Source organism: Bombyx mori, chromosome 24 (assembly GCF_030269925.1).
Source record: "Bombyx mori chromosome 24, ASM3026992v2".
NCBI classification, from domain to species: domain Eukaryota; kingdom Metazoa; phylum Arthropoda; class Insecta; order Lepidoptera; family Bombycidae; genus Bombyx; species Bombyx mori.
Genome location: NC_085130.1, coordinates 12,040,851 through 12,062,954, shown reverse-complemented (window position 1 = coordinate 12,062,954; position 22,104 = coordinate 12,040,851). Strand labels below are relative to the sequence as shown.

At 39.2% G+C, this 22,104-nt stretch overlaps 1 protein-coding gene across 2 annotated transcripts; it reads right to left on the bottom strand.

Moving 5' to 3' along the window:
- Positions 1–3,334: 3,334 nt before the first annotated feature.
- On the bottom strand, positions 3,335–21,742 carry LOC101744342 (CCAAT/enhancer-binding protein delta). 2 transcript variants are annotated; one of them, XM_038019908.2, is made up of 4 exons: positions 21,567–21,742; positions 11,303–11,401; positions 4,346–4,521; positions 3,335–3,631 (listed from the first exon to the last, which is right to left on the bottom strand). In XM_038019908.2, exons 1-4 carry the CDS (start codon positions 21,673–21,675, stop codon positions 3,479–3,481), a joined length of 537 nt encoding a protein of 178 aa, XP_037875836.1. In that variant the 5' UTR covers positions 21,676–21,742; the 3' UTR covers positions 3,335–3,478. The 2 variants fall into 2 exon arrangements, with proteins under 2 accessions (XP_037875836.1, XP_037875837.1); XM_038019909.2 differs by having other exon boundaries at positions 4,364–4,521.
- Positions 21,743–22,104: the final 362 nt, after the last annotated feature.

The following is a 22,104-nucleotide window of genomic DNA, read 5'->3' as shown; positions in this document are numbered from 1 at the left end:
CTATCTTCAGTGTCGTTAGGGGATGGTTATAAATATATAGTTGGACTTTCAACAAAATGTTCTCTGTCGCCATTATTGCTTTTGAGTATTTACTCACTGATTATCTGCACATCAGAATTACAAAATTAAATAGGTACTAATAAAAAAAAAACATACACACATTATATCCAAAATAGTTTTTATAGAGGAAACCCCATTTTAAATGAATGATTTAACAATATTTTCATTGAACAATTTTTACTACATGCATGTTTGCCAACTAGATACCTACATAGTATTCACAAGTAACATTAATAAATAAATATAATTATGTATACTATTTGACACTACATACTTATTTGTATTAAATTTTATACCAAGTTTAATATTTCATAAATAAATCAGGTACATGATGTAAATACAATTCATACATAAAGATTTGCACATCAATTATTGTACACTTATTGAATAATGTTTTTTTTCTAAAATAAAATCGTTATTTATGTTGTATTGCGTGAATACAACCAATCATCTTTGATGAAATGACATGATGGATAAAATTTACTAAAAAGCCTAAAATTTAAGAGAGTGTATGTAACTGGAATGAACTATTTTTTACGTTTGTAAAATGAAATAATTCACAATAATTACAGTTCGATGTAAATTGTGTGAAAAAACAAGATTTTAATAACATATTGATTTTCGTCTTCATCACACCGTGAAATAAAATTTTTAAATGTGATTAAAATAATGATGATTAAATTAATTCGTCGTGGCCTAAAGGATAAGACGTCCGGTGCATTCGTATGAAGTGATGCACCGGTGTTCGAATCCCGCAGGCGGGTACCAATTTTTCTAATGAAATACATACTCAACAAATGTTCACGATTGACTTCCACGGTGAAGGAATAACATCATGTAATAAAAATCAAACCCGCAAAATTATAATTTGCGTAAACACTGGTGGTAGGACCTCTTGGGAGTCCGCACAGGAGGTACCACCACCCCGCCTATTTCCGCCGTGAAGCGGTAATGCGTTTCGGTTCGAAGGGTGGGGTAGCCGTTGTAACTATACTGAGACCTTAGAACTTGTATCTCGAGTTGGGTGGCGCATTTACGTTGTAGATGTCTATGGGCTCCAGTAACCACTTAACACCAGGTGGGCTGTGAGCTCGTCCATCCATCTAAGCAATAAAAAAAAATACAAAAAAAAAAATTTCACAGAATTTCCTGCACTAGGTACATACATACACAGATTAATACATTAGCTGCAAACTTTACATAATATTCGCAGTTTTACAAATAATAATACTGGTGCTACCGTGGGTGCTACGAACATACCCACACCGCAAGGAACACAAATCAAAACATTTGTCAATTTGGAAGGGTGTGGTACAAGTGGCAAGAGTTCATCTACTTCATGTCCCTGTGATAGTTATGAAAATTCTTATCGTTGTTCATCTGTTATGAAAATGACCATTCCCGCAGGCTAGGGCTAGTGCTCGTAGATGTCTGTGCTTGTAGATGTCTATGGCCTCCAGTAACCACTTAACGTTACTGGTGGTAGGACCTCTTGTGAGTCCGCACGGGTAGGTACCACCGCCCCGCCTATTTCTGCCTTGAAGCAATAATGCGTTTCGGTTTGAAGGATGGGGCAGCCGTTATAACTATACTGAGATCTTAAAACTTATATCTCAAGGTGTGTGGCGCATTTACGCTGTAGATGTCTATGGGCTCCAGTAACCACTTAACACCAGGTGGGCTGTGAGCTCGTCCACACATCTAAGCAATAAAAAAAAAAATAACACCAGGTGGGCCGTGAGCTCGTCCACCCATCTAAGCAACAAAAAATTTAAAAAAGTCACTCGTGGCCATGTGTCAAGTACTTATTTCATCAGAACAACATGCACCCGCCTGCGGGACTCGGCTAGGTACCAGGAGAGTCACGACGCTCGATATGAGTACCACCACGACGACTTCTAAATCCTAAACCAGCCCGCTATGTCCGACCTGCCGTCTGTAGAGCAGGGCCTCTAGTTCTGTCCGCTACACTACTTCTAGAAGACGATCAGTGCGTAGTTACAGGAATATTTACGTATCGTACCTATTATGTTTGGTCACGATGACACAGTATGTCGATTTATCTACAGATTTAGTCTGTCGCAATCTTTAATCGTTTTAAGCGTTTCTTGATCATTGATTTGTTTTCACTACATTTGTATAGACGAGGACGGTGCCCGGTGCTCGGAGAAGAGCATCAAGCGAGGATGTGCAAGATCCGACAAGATATGTATAGGGGCGGCGGCTGTGCGTTGCCCCGTGGCCAAGTCGGATATGTAATTAGTGGCCACCACGGATAAGGCTATTATGACGTGTCGCTTTTTCAGGATTTTTTTTTTATACTCTATCTTCAGGTACGGTTCTAAGTTTGAATCGTCCAACATTCCGCACGTACTACGGCCCTCCGAAGGCTATCCTGCAGAATCGGGATTGGATGACCTAGAGAGTTAATGTGTGATGTGCGGGCCGCGTGAGCGAACACTACACTTTTGTAGGTCATGACACAACGTACCTATGTTGTTGTTGTAGAGAGTCACCTTCTTATGAAGGAGCAATCTACTTCGCTTACAGATCATGGCGTAGAAGATGGACAAAGTGTAAAGACGCGGCTCGGTCGTGGACTGGCTTTTTGATTTCTGTTTGTAGATCAAACCGTTGTGCCAGACTTTGTCGAGTGCCTTCGCGGTATCGAAGATGAGAGCTCCCGTGGAGACGGGCCTCGCTCCGTTGAGCCCTACTGAGACGTGCAATTGTTGAATACAAGAGGGTTTGAGGCGGAATCCAAACTGTTCATTTATGAAGAAGCTTTTCGAGGTGATAAAGTCCTTGAAGCGCTTACAAATCAGTCGTTCCTACAGTTTGCCTACCACTGGCTTCCTGGGGCCCCCAGGTTTGTGTGCCGATAAGGTCCGCTTTTTCCACCCACCGGAAGGATGCAATTCTAGCTTTACGTTGTCTCTGCACCGCTTTTATACTCGACACGACATGTCTACAATTCTTTAGAACATTTCCAATAGTTACTTTGATATCTTATTCGATCGATTTAGAATGCAATTATTGGACACACAAAATCGGTACCAGTCTAAGGTGTACTAAAACATTTCAGGCCATTTTATTAGCTAGTTCCAGAGTAGAGCATACAGATATTGCAGTGATTGAGAGACTTGACCAACACTGTCCACTGCCGGGGGACGAGAGCAGCGCGTCGCCGGGTCTACCAGTGGCTCGCACAAAAACCTCTGTCGCTTCTGAAATAGTTTTTATTTTCATTCATCACATAAATAAAAAAAAAAAATTGCTTTTAATTATTTTATTTACAAACGATCACAATTATAGATAGTACATGCGTAACTTAAATAGTGCATTCCCTTCTAATTAAGTTGGGTTCTCTGTGGACGGAATGAGTTGTGTATAGGCACTGACTCCCCCGCCGCGTCGTTTAGTGCCGCGTGGTGGAGGAGGGCTGGTCGCGGTCGGGGGCGGCGGGGGCCGCGAGCAGCGACCTGAGGGCGCGCATCTCGTGCCGCAGCGCCGCCAGCTCCGCGCGCAGGGAGGCGTTCTCCTGCTCCAGGAGGCAGGCGCGCCACGCGATCTGCACACACGACCGCCGGTCACTTGCCGCGAACCGAGCTAGTGTCGTCGCTCTCCACCCGGAATGAGCTCCCCTGAACGCTATTCATGTCCTTCAAACGAGGCCTCAATCAAGTCTGCAGTAGGTCGGATGCGCCTCCGCCCATGAGCCGCGGTGACCAGGTCAGAAGACGTGAGGAAACGAATCAAACGTAATGTTTTCATACTTTCATATCTGAATATATACTGATGGTAGGACCTCTTGTGAGTCCGCAGATAGTATAGATACCAACACCCTACCTATTTCTGCCACGAAGCAGTAATGCGTTTCGGTTTGACGGGCGAGGCAGCCGTCGTAACTATACTGCGACTTTAGAACTTATATCTCAAGGTGGTGGAGCATTTACGTCGTAGATGTATATGGGCTCCAGTAACCACTTAACACCGGTTGGGCTGTGAGCTCGTCCACCAATCTAAGCAATAACAAAAAGCAATAAAAATATATATTAAAATGCAAATCATAGAACACCCAGTAAAACACCAAAACGAGAAACAGAAAGGGTTCCTCCCGGTGGCACGTCGCAGTGGATGACGACAGACAGGCGGCCGCTCGCACAATTCGAGCCGAGCGCCATGCAACGTGACTAGAGGACATACATGTTGCGACGATCTCGCCTAATGTGAGATAAGAACTAGAAGAGGAAGGAGACGGAGACCACACGCACTAGCGCCGTACCCTCGCTGCGGTCGATACCTGGTCCTCTCGTATCCTCCGCGCGTCCCTCGACTTCTTGGCGGCTTGGTTGTTCCGGCGCCGCCGCTCGAAGTACTTGTCGTCCTTCAGCTCCGGCGGGATGGGACGCTTCTCGCCGCGGCGTCGGACCTCTGACTCGGTCGCGGGAGGCAGTACCGCTGTGGACAGTGCACCGAGTGTAGAGAGAGCTTAGGGTGCTGGATATGTCCTATGTCATATATACATTTGGTTTGCTCAATAATCGAAAATATATCTATACTTCAAGATTTAGATTATTGTGTGGCGACTCATTTATCCGTCACTACTTGGACAACCGCCTTACAATTCGACAAAATCGCTATCGCTTGTGATTTTAGGCCATCATCCATTATTGTTGTTCTTTTTTTTCCTACCTAGTCTGATAGCCTTGTGAGGCTATTTATTAGATTGATAATCGTCGGCTTATTGCAAGAACTCATTAACTGCAAAAAATCACTAAATACGTTTTAACTATAATGGGCTCATTTTCGCATACTCTACAAAATGCAAAAACACACTAATTTCTAGCTGGCCAATTTAGGCCGTTACGTCTTTGGCAGAAAATTGATAATTGCAACTTTGGAAGTCAGGCATTTACAAAGATTCACTAAGCAGCACTAGTTATTTTTATTAAATGGACAATTATTGGAAAACAACATACATTAGATTACAGAACTCATTTTCAACATGTAATTAATTTTATCAAAACAAGTGTAGTATAATATAGCTTAAAATTGTATTTCGATAAAATTAAATATTTACATTTAGTTTCTGTAATGAATAATTTCATCAAAAATGCACAATAAGTAATCTTAATGATTTTTATCGATATTAATATAATATAAATCATAATATTAAGATTTCCATAAAATCATTTATTCTTAAATATTTTTTTTTTTCATTTTGTTGAGGGCACCATTTTAATTAGGTAACATCGATTAAAATAACATAGTAACTTCTTGCAGGCTATGTGGTTCCTCGATTGTAGTTTAGTGAGTTATATAGGGTTTGGTGAAATGCGATAAAACAGCTTGTCTAGGGAACACGGGGCATAGGACGAACCCGACGAACCCGGGTGAGGGTGGGTTTGCGCAGGATGAAAGAGTACTGCTTCTGAGATACGTTGATTACCACGCATGTTATAGAAGTTAATGATTTCTGACAAAATGCAACGAAATCAATGTTTAAAACAAGGACGAGGAAGCCAGATGTTGGAGCAATTGAAGTTCCGAACAACCTTCGCACAACTTAGCAAGCAAACACCTGACCTACGATAGCATCATTAATTCCACGGGTGTAAAAGACGTTAAATGATACAATGGAGAACGGGCAACATCGTTATCTGAGAATCATACCAGTGGACTACGATTGCCAACTTGTATTTACTGATAGGATGGTTGGTATGGCGTATGGCAAGCCCGTACGAGTTGGTACCACCATCGAAGCGAAGCAACCGTACGGTTTGGCTTGAAGCGTGGAGCAGCCGTTATACGGAATAATTTAGATTTAGATTTCGGGTCTCAAGATGGTGGTGGCATTCACGTTGAGATCTCTATGTGCTGCAGCAATCACTTTAACACCAGACAGGTTTTCTTATATTTTTTTAGGATTGAAGGATTACTGGTGGCCCCAAGGCCTTTCCAGTTTTACCAGGACATGTGGGCTAGCAAAGGCTCAGCCAAAAGAGGTGGGATTGGCTAACAGCTGTCCGAGCGCCTCCCAACTCAAGAAGACGTAACAACTCAAGAGCAGCTGCTTCGCGAATGAATCTATTACCGGATCGGAATCACGACCCGCTGACTGAGAAGATCCTGCGAGAAACTCAACGAGCTGATGCAAAAGCGTAATCAGTTTCTGTTATGTTTAATGCTATACTTAGTTCAAGTTACCCACCTTGAGGTGATTGAACATAAGTATTTAGAATTGGGCCACACACATATGGAGGTCGATAGTATGCATAGTGCTATCGAGAATCAAATGCGTCTTATGCCAATTTTTTCTATGATATGTTTTAAGATTGGCTAGATCGAATAGAAAGCTAAACAAGAAAAAAACAGCAAAGAAGCCGTATGAACCTATTGTAATGAGCCACTCTGATATCTTGGACCTAAAAGAGTTGAGAAACAAATTAATGTTTAATAAGTGAAGTGACTTTGTAGGACAGAAGCTACAGTGGTTGAAGGTTAAATGCTTCAAGTTTGTAAAAACCGGCCTAACATTGTTCAATGTAGGTATGACTGCATTTCCAATTTTAAAGACCTAGCCTGCAGAGCTACACCTTTGGTATAATAATATACCTGATAAAGAAGGTCCAAATTATCTTCCTGAAGAAGAAACTTCTGATAGAGTTTTTTTTAACCTAGTTTTTTTTTTTAAGTATTTGTTTGGTGTTTAAGCTCAGTTCCTAATTTTCATTAAAAAATACATGATTGATTGATTGACTAACAGGGAGAAGAAAATTATTTTTAGTTTATTATTATTAGAGTTTATTATTGAAGTCGTCGTGGCCTAAAAGATAAGACGTCCGGTGCATTCGGTGTTCGAATCCCGCAGGCGGGTACCAATTTTTCTGATGAAATACGTACTTAACAAAATATGTTCACGATCAACCTCCACGGTGAAGGAATAACAACGTGTAATAAAAATCAAACTCGCAAAATTATAATTTGCGTAATTTCTGGTGGTAGGACGTCTTGTGAGTCCGTACGGGTGGGTACCACCACCCCGCCTATTTCTGCCGCGAAGCAGTAATGCGTTTCGACTTGAAGGGTGGGGCAGCGGTTGTAACCATACTGATACCTTAGAACTTATATATCAAGGTGGGTAGCGCATTTACGTTGTAGATGTCTATGGGCTCCAGTAACCACTTAACACCAGGTGGGCTGTGAGCTCGTACACCCATCTGAACAATAAAATAAAAAAAATATTATCGAAAACTTTTGAGACTGCGAAGTTGTCGTGAGTACTTGGCAATATTAGCTATTGCAAGTTCTTATTAACTTTGAAGAAAGAATAGTTTTTGATTGTAATATTATTATTCGTTTTTTGTTTATTTCAATAAGGTTTGATAAGTATTTTGTCGTTTTATTTTAATTTAAGAAATAATTAATTCACATAACAAACAGACTTACAGTAGCAAGAAGTCATTAACTTTTAGTTTTGGTTTACAAATAATATATAATTTTATATAACTACCGACTCTCACTTGTTTTAATAAATATACATATTAAGCAAATCCAGTTCAACAACTTCATGTCAAACGTATGAGCGATCTTCGTTGTCAAGTGTAGAAGCATTTTTTAAATTGAAGTTATACTTCTTTAGGTGCGTTATGAAAAATTGATGAGAGTGAAATTTTACGGTGCACGCGCACCGTGACACAAAATTAACAGAATGAAGTTGCCCACTAAATCGCTCATTACAATACGACCGACGTAACTTGGCGAGTCTGAATATAGCCGCAGGTGAACTTTCCGAACCGTACCGAGAATTACAGAATTTATACGATGTCAAGAAAAGGGATATCCAATATGCGTGTTTGAGGATGTTGTTTAAGCGATTTTTTTTCAAATTGATTAAAATGGAAATAAAAAAAAAGAAATAAATTTAATAAAAATAAAGTATAACTTCTTACGCGCGTACATAAGTACACGCACCCTTTTTTTTAAGGGATTTTATGACCTGGTAACTATTAAGCTATTGTCGTATAATAATAAATCAAGGATCGTTGAAAATAAATAAAAACAGCCAGATAGGTACACACTCAAAACGTGTCGAAAACACGAAACGAATAGAGCAAAAAAAACCAACAAATGTCATGTCAGCTTATTGTCAAAGCTGAAAATATGGTTGATTTTAATCGATAATCATATTACTTTGTTAAGTAATAATATACTTTTCTTTATTTATGTATATAATCGCAATTAAATTCACCGTATACCGCACATGTATACAACAAGTACCGTAAAATGGGGTGATCAGGGATCGAGAGGCGAATGGGGAAAAAAGCAGGAAAATCTTTCGACGCTCAATACTAGTTTTTTAATCTTGCAAAATCTTAAATTTTTTGTAGTGTAATAGTAGAATGTTGAAAGTTTACAAAACAACTCTGAATATGCATGATAATAGCTGCTAACTTATAAAAAATCGCATTATAAATTAACTTCCTTATTTTAGTGCTAGAAACTTTGCTCTCTTTTATTTATTTCATCATAATAGAAGATGACTGTGATTTATAAACGTTATTTAGTGTTTGAACCATAATATTTATTAAAGGTAAGTCTCAGTTGTTATTTATTGGTTTCAATGTTTTTGGTAAAATAAAAATACATGTAAAAATCTGTTGTTTTTGGGGATATTGGGGACGTCTCAGGTACAAATAACAATGAAAAAGGGGTCAATTGGGATGAGAATAAGTGAAATGGAAACGAACTAATAGGTACAGGTTTGTAGGGTTACCTATGTAGTTATAACTATATTTTTTTAATTAGTTGGTAAGAATCTGGCTTATTCATAATGTTTTTGTCTAGAACTTTTATTCAAATTATCAATGCACTGTTATTTTATTGTTTGGCAAATATTTATATTATCAGTTACGTTCTGTTTTCTATTTTTAGATATGCCTCGCGTGTACGTATCAAAAAGAGTGACAATCCTTATAATAGATATGATCCCTTAATATTAAAAGCAGTAATAGAAGCCTATGAAATTAGGAATAAGTATTTAGTTGAAATAGCTAAGCAATTTAACATAAGTAAGTCGGTTTTGCACAGACATGTAACAAGAACAATGAAATCTCAAGAAGGACAAAATGTTTAAGTAATACATCATAAAATGTATTAATATTTGTTCATAGTGGCCGTATCCACCTGATTAATTCATGGAATAACGGACACACCTAATCTCTTAACTCAGATAAAAATATCAGCCCCTAAGTACTTACTAAGAACGAAGAAATATAAACCGCTTATATGAAAGCCCGTTGGTTCGAATTTAGGTGCTTACCCTCTCTTAAGCAGAATCCTTTGGGACTACAATAATGTCCAAGGTGGCGCGGTCTCCGTCAATGTTTATTCGGAGTTCTCCGATTGCGTTGAACTAACTTTAAGTGATGAAATATATGTTTTTTCTAATTGTCTCACAACTTACATGAAAAATCTGTCGCGGATAATTTCCCAAGTAAATATAAATTAATCATAAGTAATAAAATGTAATCAAGTTTTAGTTATATATTTTTTTATTTTTGTTGTCAATGCATTGTCGATTGCTCCTATAATTCATGCCATCTGCCATGTACTTTTGACAGTTTTTTAATGTTTTTATTGATGATCACTTTGTTGGTGCAACTAAATAAATTAATTAATTAAAACTAAGGAGTGCCAGCCCTAGCAAATTTCTCTATGAACACTAATTTCGTCCCCGATAACCGTAATTTCTGGGTAAATAGGGATAGCACCTATTTTTGCTTTTTTTGCTTAAGCTGGAGTGCTAATTGCATAGCTTTAAATTGTATAACAAAGATACCCCCAAGACTTAATCATTTTGATCCTGATATAGCATTATATACAACAATAACTACCTTAAAATTGCTCATAAAGTTGGAATTTGTCCCTAATCACCCCATTTTACCCGTATAAATCGCTTAATTACTACTTAATTTAATTACTTTGCATTCATTACCTAGTGCAATGTTTTTCTTTTTATAATCCTGTAATCGATTAATTAAACCGATCACACCGCTAAACCCACAAAAACTAACTTTCTCATTTTTCTCCGGTCCCAGTAAAAGGATTGAGGTGATTTTTTTATATTCTCATATAAAAATTCTATATATTCTATATATTCCTCTATATTCCTCTATATATATCTCTCTCTCTTCTCTATATTCTATTCTAATTATATTCTCATATAAAAAAATATGACCAATTTTTTAGACTACATTCCAACTTATTACATTTGTAGCCCACGATTTCCCATCTCCTTTCATACTCCTCCGTCCGCGCAAATTTCGTAAAAAGGGATACAAAGTGTTTGCTACACATATTAATAAATAGATTCCGTTTTATTAGTTAATAAATTTTATTTCATTTCATCGAATTTAGAAATGCGCCATGTTTAAAATTAGAATATTCGTTTCATTAAAGATATTATCAGAAGGCGAGCGTGCTCTTCCAAATTCAAACTTTGCGTTATGTCACATTAAAACGACAAGGCATTTGGCGTTTTAAAATATGATTATGAATGAATATGAATTATGAATGTTAATAAAATTTCAATTTGTATGAATAATAAAACTTTATGGAGCCAGCTCTCGAAGGACAAGAAGATAATGTGGCGTGTAAATAACTACAGCGTGAGGGCCATTAGAAAATATTTCATTAATTTAATATGTGACGCGCCCGCAATATTCATATTAGTAACGTCTCGGTAAATTTGAAAAAACACAATTCGAATCACAGAACACAATATACAAAACTCGCGTCACCTGATGCTCTCCAAGTCCTCGTCCTCGTCCAACGGTAGGGCTCCTTAATGCATGCTCAGTGACGAACGGGAGCCGAGCACTTCACAATATTGATTGAAAGTTCTGGTATGATGCGATAGCGGTGGAAATAGCGGGATTTGTATATTTTAAATTTTGAAAATTTATTTAATTCGCGTGTTGCGCGTACACAAAGAAGCGGGAAAGCGAATGTGTCGTGCGTAAGTTCCACATTTAAAATAATACTTTTTCATAATCCATTTCCGAAATTCTTCCGCCTTCAAGAAGGTTTCATTCGACTCCAAGGAGGTGGCGTCAAGAGCGTGTAAACTCTACATTCACAAACGTTCATCCAGCAACACCAAAGATAATTAAATAATAACAATGACATAGCAAGTGTTTTAATTAATAATTAGCTAAACAGTACGCTGGCGGCTTACCAGTGGCAGGCGCGAGTGGTAGATGGTGACAGTAGGACGGCAGGCAGCGAGCCGCTGGTGGTATCGCCGCCAACAGCGGTCCCACCACCGCGTGGACGTCTGTAAGGAATAATTGCATCAAAACTATCGTTTAGTTACAACTACTCGCGCGAGAGAAATCCCGTTTTTTCTTTTGGGTCGATGCCGATCCTCCTACGAGGTCCCGAGTATGTGGGACTGGTCCGCGCCTGCGAACCGCAGGCCCAAGGATGTTTATGGGGCCCTACCGCACTAAACGACTCCCCTGCACATCCGGCGTCCAATTTCGCTTAGCGACATTTATCTTTGTGATTAGAGGTGCGTTTTATATAAAGGGTGATTTTTTAGCTATTTTCTTTTTGGCAGCATTGATTTTGACAGCTCACACATGTTTCGTGTTTTGTGTTACTGTCAAACATCTTCAGTTTGGTATATAATTTAACCATGAATCGTCTTACAATTTATTAAATTTTAAGAAAGAATAAGTTAAGTTAAGAAAATTCATCGCGCGCTTCTTCTATTTTATGGTTAGTTTAATCGACTCACTGAAGCGGCTATTCGGGCTATTGTGACTAAATTTCGCATCAAATTTACATTGTTGGACATTAAGCCACCATCACGCTTACGTACAGTGCGAACTGAAGAAAATACCGCAGCTGTATCGGCCAGTGTTAGCGATGACCATCAATTATCGATTCGGCGACGTTCGCAGCAATTGGGCCTCCGTTACTCAACAACATTAAAAATTTTGTGAAAGGATTTAGGTGTGAAGCCTTTCCAAATACAGCTGGTGCAAGAATTGAAGCCGAAAGACCTACCACAAGTCAGAATTTTTGGTGAATGGGCTCTTGAAAAGTTGACGGAAGATCCAGTTTTTTATTTCACGTTTGAAACCGGTCAATTGGTCGCCTAGATCGTGCGATTTAACGCCTTTAGACTATTTTTTGTGGGGCTACGTTAAAGCTCATGTCTATGCTGACAAGCTCGCTTCGATTGACGCATTGGAAGACAACATTTAAACATTTATTCGTGAGATACCGGACGAAATGTTGGAAAGAGTATGCCAAAATTGGACTAAGCGGATGGACCATTTGAGGCGCAGCCGTGGTCAACATTTGCATGAAATAATCTTCAAACATTAAATTATTTGGACCGGACTATCGATTCAAATAAAGATTTCATGCATTTTTCTGAATTTTATGTGTGTGTTTTTTTTTTAAATAATTTCCTATAGCTATTAATAAATCACCCTTTAGTATTGTTACGCGCTAGGGTTCGGGATAAATAAAACTTCCACCGAAGTACAAATTAAAACTCAATTTAACACTAAGAACACTCGCAGAACACCATTCCGTTGTAGTTTTGCTTTCGACTCAACATAATAATATTAAACTGCGATACTTTAAGATAAATATGTTTTCTGTACGGAAACTAGTGACATCTTGTAGCAGATGCGCCCAAACGTATAGGTATGTTGTTAAAATGAAGGCATTTAATTATTGTATAACTAAGCACAGAAAAAGAATTTATAAATCATACAAGTCTTTATTTGTTATAGACAAATTGATAAAATTTTATCAATATGTGGTTTCTAAAAATTTACAAAATCCGGCATTAAAAATAAAATATAGGATAGGAAATATGTTACTGCTATCTACAGGAGCAATGAGAAACTAATCGAAGAGGAGCCATTTAGTGGCCGAGCGACGCCCTTAAACATTTTTATTGAGTGCTTGAGTTGTTTCCTAATAAATTAATTTATGTGTACTATCTATGATATTGTATTAATGAACTGACAATAGCGTCAACACAAACTTGATGACGTATTAGGGATGTCAGATCACAGATTTTTTTTTGAAATAACTGACATCAAACTATAAACTACAAGGGCCGGTCGCGACAAAACATGCAAAAAAGATCAACTATTCTAATTAGCCGACTTTAAAAAAAGGAGGTTGTGAATTCGACTGTATATTTTTATGTGTTACTTTAAAACATCTTTCTGAAGTCCGCGGTGGCAGATCCCGTCCAACGTAACATTGGGGTGGGAGCCGGCGAAGGCAGGCCCATGGCGCGCACATGGCGGTACCTGGGTCCCCACCCAGCCGGAGTGTGGAGGAGCTCGTTGAGGTTTAGTCGGTAGTCGTTAAGCTGGGCGGGTTTGGCGAGAGCCGAACTTAGCCCAGCGCGCCTTTCTAAAGGCGTAGTCTCCTATTACTAATTGGGGGAGGGCGTGGACCTCAGTTCGCGACCTCTCTCTCTTTTTCCACTGGAGGCGTGGACATAACCCGGTCCGACCCCCGTCGGCAGGGTATCCGTAAATACTGGGATTCCCCATCGACACCAAAAAAAAGATGGGAAATGAATTGGTTTTTCTTTTACTTGATAGCTGACACTTCTCGTGTGGCTCAATTCTATCAAGATCCGACCAGTACCTAGTTGTTGAGTTATTATGATCATGTTCCCGTTTTATTTCGTCGAAGTATGTACTTCCTTTTCTTGTTATTGTTTTGTTTTATTTCATCTTTATTATTAACACATTTAAAAGCTAACGAGTGAGCTTTAGACTGTGTCTTAGATATACAGAACGGAACTGGCTATGAGAGAAAGAAAAGAAAAAGACAATATGTGCTTGCACCTCTCTCTCTCTCTCTTTCTATCTTCACTAAGTTATACCTCCCTCTCAACTACCGTACGCCTTGCCCGATCACACTTTTCGTAACACTTTCGTCACGCATCTACCATCTTATACCCCAAGTCAAGCATGCGTAAAGAAGTTTTACTTCAAAACAATTAAGAGTGTGACATCGTTACGGGCTGTAACTTGTTCGCGTCTATGTTTCATTTCATATGGTTAGAACAAGTTTCACAAGTCCTATCACTTGGAGCCGTTAAAAGATAATTATCAACTTCTTACTAGTGGTAGGACCTCTTGTGAGTCCGCACGGGTGGGTACCACCACCCTGCCTATTTCTGCCGTGAAGCAGTAATGCGTTTCGGTTTCAAGGGTGGTGCAGCCGTTGTAACTATACTGAGACTAGAACTTGGGTGGCGCATTTACATTGTACCTAGATGTCTATGGGCTCCAGTAACCACTTAACACCATTTAACACCCATCTAAGCAATAAAAACAAATAAAAAACCAAATCTGGGAGCCCTGTGATTGTGTGCAGAACAAACAGTAGAGGGCGCCCGTAGTGACACTCGGCGAGTTCACAGCTTAGCGGGTCGAGGGTTGCACACCCCGCGCTGCTTATTTACGACCCTCTTCACGTAATTACCGAACACTGCACCTGTTCGCGATATATCGTTAATCGACCGATCAAAAGGCCACGGCACCTTGATTAAAGTAATTATGATCAATGTATTTTTCCTTCGCTTAATTTATTTTATTTGAATCAACAAAAGTAAAAGTAATAAAGAAACAATGAATAAATATTGAGGCTCTGGAAAAGGTTGCCGACTGAGCAACGGCTATCAGTAGCGACTCAATCTGTGTCTCAATCTTAGTGCGAGTTTTTTGACGTTCTCGATATCGTAAAAGTTAACTCAAATTTGTATGGAGTTGCAACGTTTACCTATGTTTGCCGCTTTGCCGCTTTTTGCTGGTGGTAGGACCTCTTGTAAGTCCGCGCGGGTAGGTACCACCATCCCGCCTATTTCTGTCGTGAAGCAGTAATGCGTTTCGGTTCGGAGGATGGGGCAGCCGTTGTAACTATACTTGAGACCTTAGAACGTATATCTCAAGGTGGGTGGCGCATCTACTCTGTATAATAATATGTCTATGGGCTCCAGTAACCGCTTAACACCAGGTGGGCTGTAAGCTCGTCCAACCATCCAAACAATAAAAAAAATAGGGGCGCTGTTCCAATTGTATACAAAGGAGATGGGCCATTCTCCATACATTGCACGGCCCACTAAACGAAGTTCAAGGACAGTAATGAAATTAAGTTTAAATAACAGACTATATAGCCCTTTTATTATAAACAAATTAAAATCAATATTGTTCATGGGGATACAGAGATATTTAAAAAATAAGATAAGATTTTTAGGTTACCTACATCATATGATTTGCATATTATTTATATTACTATACTTTATAACACAGACCTAATTCAATGAACGCCAAGACTTAATTTTATGCACAACAAAATATAATAAGCAGGTATATCGCAACGAAACACTTAATAAAATCCACAATGCGCACTCGTGAGAAAACGACTGATCAAATGTAAAACGTAAATAAACATTAAACAAGCGTAGTTTTGTTTTTGCTTATGATCAATAATTATTGATCAATGTAATGATTTATTCTACGGATTTAAAAGTATAAAAATAGATTTTTGTTTAGATATTAATTTTAAAATCCATTAATTAAATATGTTTATATATTTTGCTAGTTTTTTGAAATATAATGTCTTTTTTAAGAAGGTTTTAATGTGGATTTTTTTAAATATAAATATATTTTACCTATGGCAGCTCCCTCAATATTATCAATGTAGCTTAGTCATGCTAATTTCTGTTTATTTATGATTTTAATTATCCCACCATTACAATACCCTTAAATTTTATAATAAGTATGTAAAAATGAAATGTTTTTTTCTATATAGATATTTCATTCTGTGTCCTTGAGAGCACTAGTAGCTGGGCCGAAAATGGCCCATGTCCTTTGAGTTAACTTTTACGATACCGAGAACGTTAAAAAACTCGCACTAAGCACAATGTAGTGAGACGTTGAGCCACTGTGAGCACCCTCGGAGCGACCTGCACATCGGCACCAGACCGATCAAACATTAATTCCAGAGGTTTCTAGAAATGTAGGTGTTGATTCGCTGATTGAATTCAACGGAAGATTACAATATCAAATTAAAGTAATATTAGGGGTTAAAGTATGAAATTGCCGATTTATACCGGAAAATTGAAATTCGTTTTGTTATCATTGTTCAGAGTTCGGCACAGTCGACATCTGCCGTTATTGCATGACCAGATCGGAGAAAACTATAGTGAATAAAACCATGCTGAGACCACCAAACAGTTACTTTTATTGGTACCTTTTTATTGGTAAGCTTTGCTTTAGGACACTGTTACGGTGTTTGACTTGGGGTCAGCCATTGCATTTTTCGCTTACGGTTATCATAAAGAATCCACTTTTCATCACATATCACAATTCGATCCAATATTCCTTCATTTCTGTATCGATTCAACAAGGCAACAAAAGTTTCAACGCGCGTTTCTTTCTGCAGATGAGTCAAATCATGAGGTACCCATTTTTCATGTTTTATTTTATTTTATTGATGTGACGCAAATGAGTCAACATTGCTGGTAAGGTAACGTTAAACCATGCCGCTAATTCCTCGGTAGTTTGGCTCAGATCGGCTTCCACCATCTCTTCCAATTCACACATTCACACATTCATGGAAGTGGAAGACACACATTCACATGCGTGGGCGGTCTTGCTCGCGGTTCGTTTTTCAAATCAAAATTTCCATCACGAAAGCGTTTAAACCAAAATCGCATGGTGCGTTAATTAGCAGTCCCCTCTCCAAACGCAACATTGATATTGCGAGCTGTTTCTGCAGCGTCAGTTCCGCGTCGGAATTCGTATTCAAAAATCACTCGAATTTTCGAAGTACCTATTAATCTTTCTTGTCTAAGCTGAAAAAAAACAACTGAAAGTCGTTAATCGAATGTTGCACATTGTTTAAAAGAAGAACCTCGTACCATTTGAAAAAGTTTCACTCAAAAATCTCAAACCATGAAGGTTCTATGTCAATTCGAAGTAACTATTACAATAAAACGGCAATTTCATTAACCTCTATTATTATATGTGCGAACTCCGCATGTTAGTTCGTTGAATTAATTTTTGTTAATGCTGTGGCCCAAGCCTCATGCTAGGTAGCCGCGGCGACGACCCCTCTTGTACTAATAATTTTGGCCTACTTACTGTAAGTAACCTCGAAGGGTTATGCTAGCTTCCCTGGACGTCCTGGACGGAGATCGGGCGTCGGGTGTAAGAGTGCAGGGGGGTCGTTTAGTGGGTGGGCCCTAAAATCCTTGGGCCCACGATCTGCTCTCAACACCTGCAGATCGTTGAGTCTCACATACCCTGCGCGCCCCTTATGCGTGGAGACCTCGTAGAAGATTCGGCCGCCGACCCGAAAAGTAAAAGCTTCACTGGACGTGTAGGCAAGCTCACGGAGCTCAACCTGGCGACTTGACTAATACTAGCCCAGTCCACTAGCACGAATAGTGCTTCGCAGAATTTACCACCGGATCGGAACCGCGACCCACTGAGAAGATCCGGCGAGAAACTCAGTGGGCTGTGTCTGTGAGTTAATTCGCTCGTCGAATTCTTCGTCGTAATCGATAAGTTCGACGAGGACAGTGACCGGTGCAGTAAATTTGTATATATATACATATATATATAAGTTATTTTTTATTGCTTAGATGTGTGGACGAGCTCACAGCCCACCTAGTGTTAAATGGTTACTGGAGCCCATAGACATCTACAACGTAAATGCGGCACCCACCTTGAGATATAAGTTCTAAGGTCTCAAGTATAATTACAACGGCTGCCCCACCCTTCGAACCGAAACGCATTACTGCTTCACGGCAGAAATAGGCAGGGTGGTGGTACCTACCCGCGCGGACTCACAAGAGGTCCTACCACCAGTATACGTCCGTTACGCGGGCGAACTACCGTCATATATTCTGAATAGGTTTCGAAAGGGGAGGTGTGAAAGTAGCCCCAGTAATTAACAAATTAAAGAGCGGACGTTTAGCGTGGTATGGACATATTGTGACGCGTAGAGAGAAGATGCATGCGACTAGGATAGGTATGGCAATGGTAGTGCTAGGTAGAGGGGGAAGAGGTCGACCGAAGAAGACATGGATGGAGTGTGTGAATGACGATAATAATATGAGAGAGAGGGGTGAGTGTTGAGATGACGACTGATAGAAGAGAATGGGATAGAAAAAATCGCAGTGTGCCGACCCAGCCTAGAGGGATAAGGTGGGGAAAAAGAAGATAGTTTTATGTTTCGAAGTCGCCCCTGATACCTGTACGGTCTCTTTTGGCTAATTAACGTCTGTAATGAATGAAACACGAGTTGGCGACGTGATCTGTTGGTTCGGTGATAGCTTAAACAATTAGTTGGGACGCGCGGAGGGCCCGGGGCGGCGCGTGTCCCGGGCACCTGGCACAGTTCACACGGACACGCGCGGCACGGCTCGCGATCGCAATGCAATCAAACGTTTGTAACACTTTATTTATCTTATACCTTTAAAGGAGCAATTCTTGTATATATATATAATCTGAATCTCGGAAACGGCTCTAACGATTTGCATAAAATTTAGTATGCAGGGAATTTCGGGGGCGATAAATCGATCTAGCTACGATTTATTTTCAGAAAATGTTGTTTTATTCGTGTTTTCAATAATCAACTCTTCCTGATATCTATTGACGAATAATAATACTATTTTTCTTAATTGAGGGCAACTAACCGCTTTAAAGACACAACAAGATGGCGTTAACAAAAAAAAACCGTCTCATCATCATCGTCTAGTTTATTTTTATTGCTTAGATGGGTTGTCGAGCTCACGGCCCACATCTGCTACAACGTACATGCCGCCACCCACCTTGAGATATGAGTTCTAAGGTCCCAGTTTTAACAGCACAACGCATTACCTACTACTACACGGCAGAAATAGTCAGGGTGATGATACCGATCCCTGCGGATTCATAAGACATCCTACCACCAGTAATTACGCAAATTTATTACACGACGTTATCCCTTCACCGTAGGAGTCAATCGTGAACATTTGTTAACTATGTATTTTATTATAAAAATTGGTACCCCCGCCTGCAGGACACTGACACTCTTTTTTTTGGAACGAACGATTACTGGTGACCCGAAGGCCTTTCCAGTTTCACCAGGACAGGCGGGCGAGCAAAGGCTCAGCCAGGAGCCAATATTTCCTCCAAAGAAGATCTAAGAACTTAAGAGCAGCCGCTTCGCGAATGAATCTACTACCGGACCGGAATCGCGACCCACTGAGAAGATCCGGCGAGAAATTCAGTGAGCTGATGCATGCATTCCGAAGGGATATTTTACTCCGCCTACAAAACATAGGATAAAGACAAAAATAAGTGTCACGTGTATTTATTAATTTATAGTAGACTACCGGCCCGCTCCGGCTCCGCTCGGGTATTTAACAAAAATTTCAACGATATTTGACGTTGTTTTATTTTTTTAAATAAAAGAACACTTATTGCGGCATAACTATAATAGTTAGACATATGCTGTTGCGACAGTTTTTGTAAATAAGAATGTGTTCTGCAAAGTCGTAGTACATTATTTTATTCTATCATCAATAGTTTTCGCAGGGCACGCGATGTAAAGAACATTTTAAGTACTTTTTTAAACCCTGGGTTACATTATTGGAGTTTTAGTAATGTTAATGTATTTAATTATTTTTTTCAAAAAAGATTATAGTCTATGTCACTCGGGAATAGTGTAGCTTCCAAATAGTAAGAGCATTTTTCAAATCGGTTCAGTAGTTTGAGAGCCTATTCAATACAAACAAACAAACAAATCTTTCCTCTTTATATTATAGTACTAGCTGACCCGGCAGACTTCGTACCTAGTGTCTCAATCGATAAATAAAATACCTAGACTTTTGTATAAAATAAACATAAAACAAACAAAAGGAATCCGTCCGATGGAGACACATGAAAGGAAAATCAAAATTTTATTTTTATTTAATTCCGAACATTTTCATATTTATCTACTATAATTATAAATACAAATAATTCAAGACTAAAATTAGCCAAATCGGTCCAGCCGTTCTCGAGTTTTAGCGAGACTAACGAACAGCAATTCATTTATATATATATATAAATAGTATAGAAGTATAGATAAGATTATCTACCCCCACTGGTCGTAGCAGGAACAGCCCCTTAGGCTACCAGCAAATAGGTACGGAAGAAAAAAAAACCCATTTTTTCATAAAGGATTCGAAGCAAGGTATCTTTGTCGCATTCATCCCCTCCCCGTTTCTTTCCCTATGACTGCTATGGAGGTCACCGGTGCCCTACGCGACGCACTTTTATTTCCTACCTAAGCTGATAGCCTTGAGACGCTATATCAGCGTAACCATCAGCGTAACCGGGCGAGTAGGTGAACCCACGGGGCTCAACCCTGACGTTGTTATTAACACGACCCCTAGCAAGAGCAGTGCTTCGCAGAATCCACCACCGGATCGGAAACGCGACCCACTGAGAAAATCCGGCGAGAAACTCAGTGGGCTGTGTCTGTGGGCCAATTTTACTCGCAAAGCTCTTCGTCGCAAGCGACGGGTTTGGACGAGAACGATGAGCGGCGCGACGCACTGAAGTAATTATGTCGATTTCCCTCTTCGATATTCTTTACTAAGGCGGCCGGAATATCCAGTAGACTCTGGGAAAGACGAATCCGAATGATACGGAGAACGAAAGAAAGGAGACCTTAGAGAAATTAAGAGATACGATAGTGTATGATAGGGATTATTTAAATTCATATTATGGTAAATATGGTAGTTTAGACAATTGTTGTTTTTTGTATTGTAGGTTATCAATTATGTGTAATTTTCAGATGCCTGATGAAGGTCTAATAAAAGACCGAAACGTTGCTAAAATAATAATGTAATTTGTTATAATAGTCCTATCTTGTCCACATTCCTGAGATACACGAAAAAATATTTTATAATAATTATGGACGACAATATTGATAATAGATACGATAGTTTTTATCTCAATTAAAAATCACTTTACCTTCTTATTTCAAATTATTCTTTTAATATCTGACAAAGCATTGTTTTATGTAGGTACGCAATGCTGGATTTAAGTCCTATGATCACTTTAGATCGGAAGGGCGGAATGCGGTTGTTGTGCTTTCAAAATATTTGACATTTATTTTTTATTGTAGTTTATTGCTTGGGTTGGTGGACGAGCTCACAGCTCACCTGACGTTAAGCGGTTACCGGAGCCCATAGATATCTACAACGTAAATGCGACACCCACCTTGAGATATAAGTTCTAAGGTGTCAAGTATAGTTACAACGGCTGCCCCGCCCTTCAAACCCAAACACATTACTGCTTCACGGCAGAAATAGGCAGGGCGATGTTACCTACCCGCGCGGACTCACAATAGGTCCTACCACCAGTAGCTACAGTAGATATTACCTCGAAGTGGCACCATGTACTTACCGGGCGGTATCAGGAAACGATCGTAGGTCCGAAGCAGGCTGAGGGCGGCCAGGGCTCCGCCGTGCTGTGACTGGCACTCCGCCTCCAAAACGCGGCACCTCGACTCCATTCTCACTCCGAGCTTACTCTAATCATATCCCATTGTACACGATCACATTTGAAATTCACCCATAGTCACGTATCAATTCAGAATTTCACTGAAACTTCTTAGGTGTTCCGTAGTAGGTACCTAATTTATTTGTATTTGTATTTACACGGATGCCAAGGAAATACAAATATTTTCGTTTACCTATCTTAAAAACTATGATCGAATTAAGAGAGATTCATTACGAATCGTCTTCCGACAAATGTAATTGATTTAAAGTTAAAAAATCACAAATTCATTACCTACATCATCATTCACAATAAATATGTTGAAATAACAATTAAAATAACACAATTCTATTCACAATTTTATGTTTTCGATTCTATTAAAGGCTTTTTTTGTAATTAATCACAATTCGTTGAATTTTAAAACGTTTTTTTTACAATTTTCAAA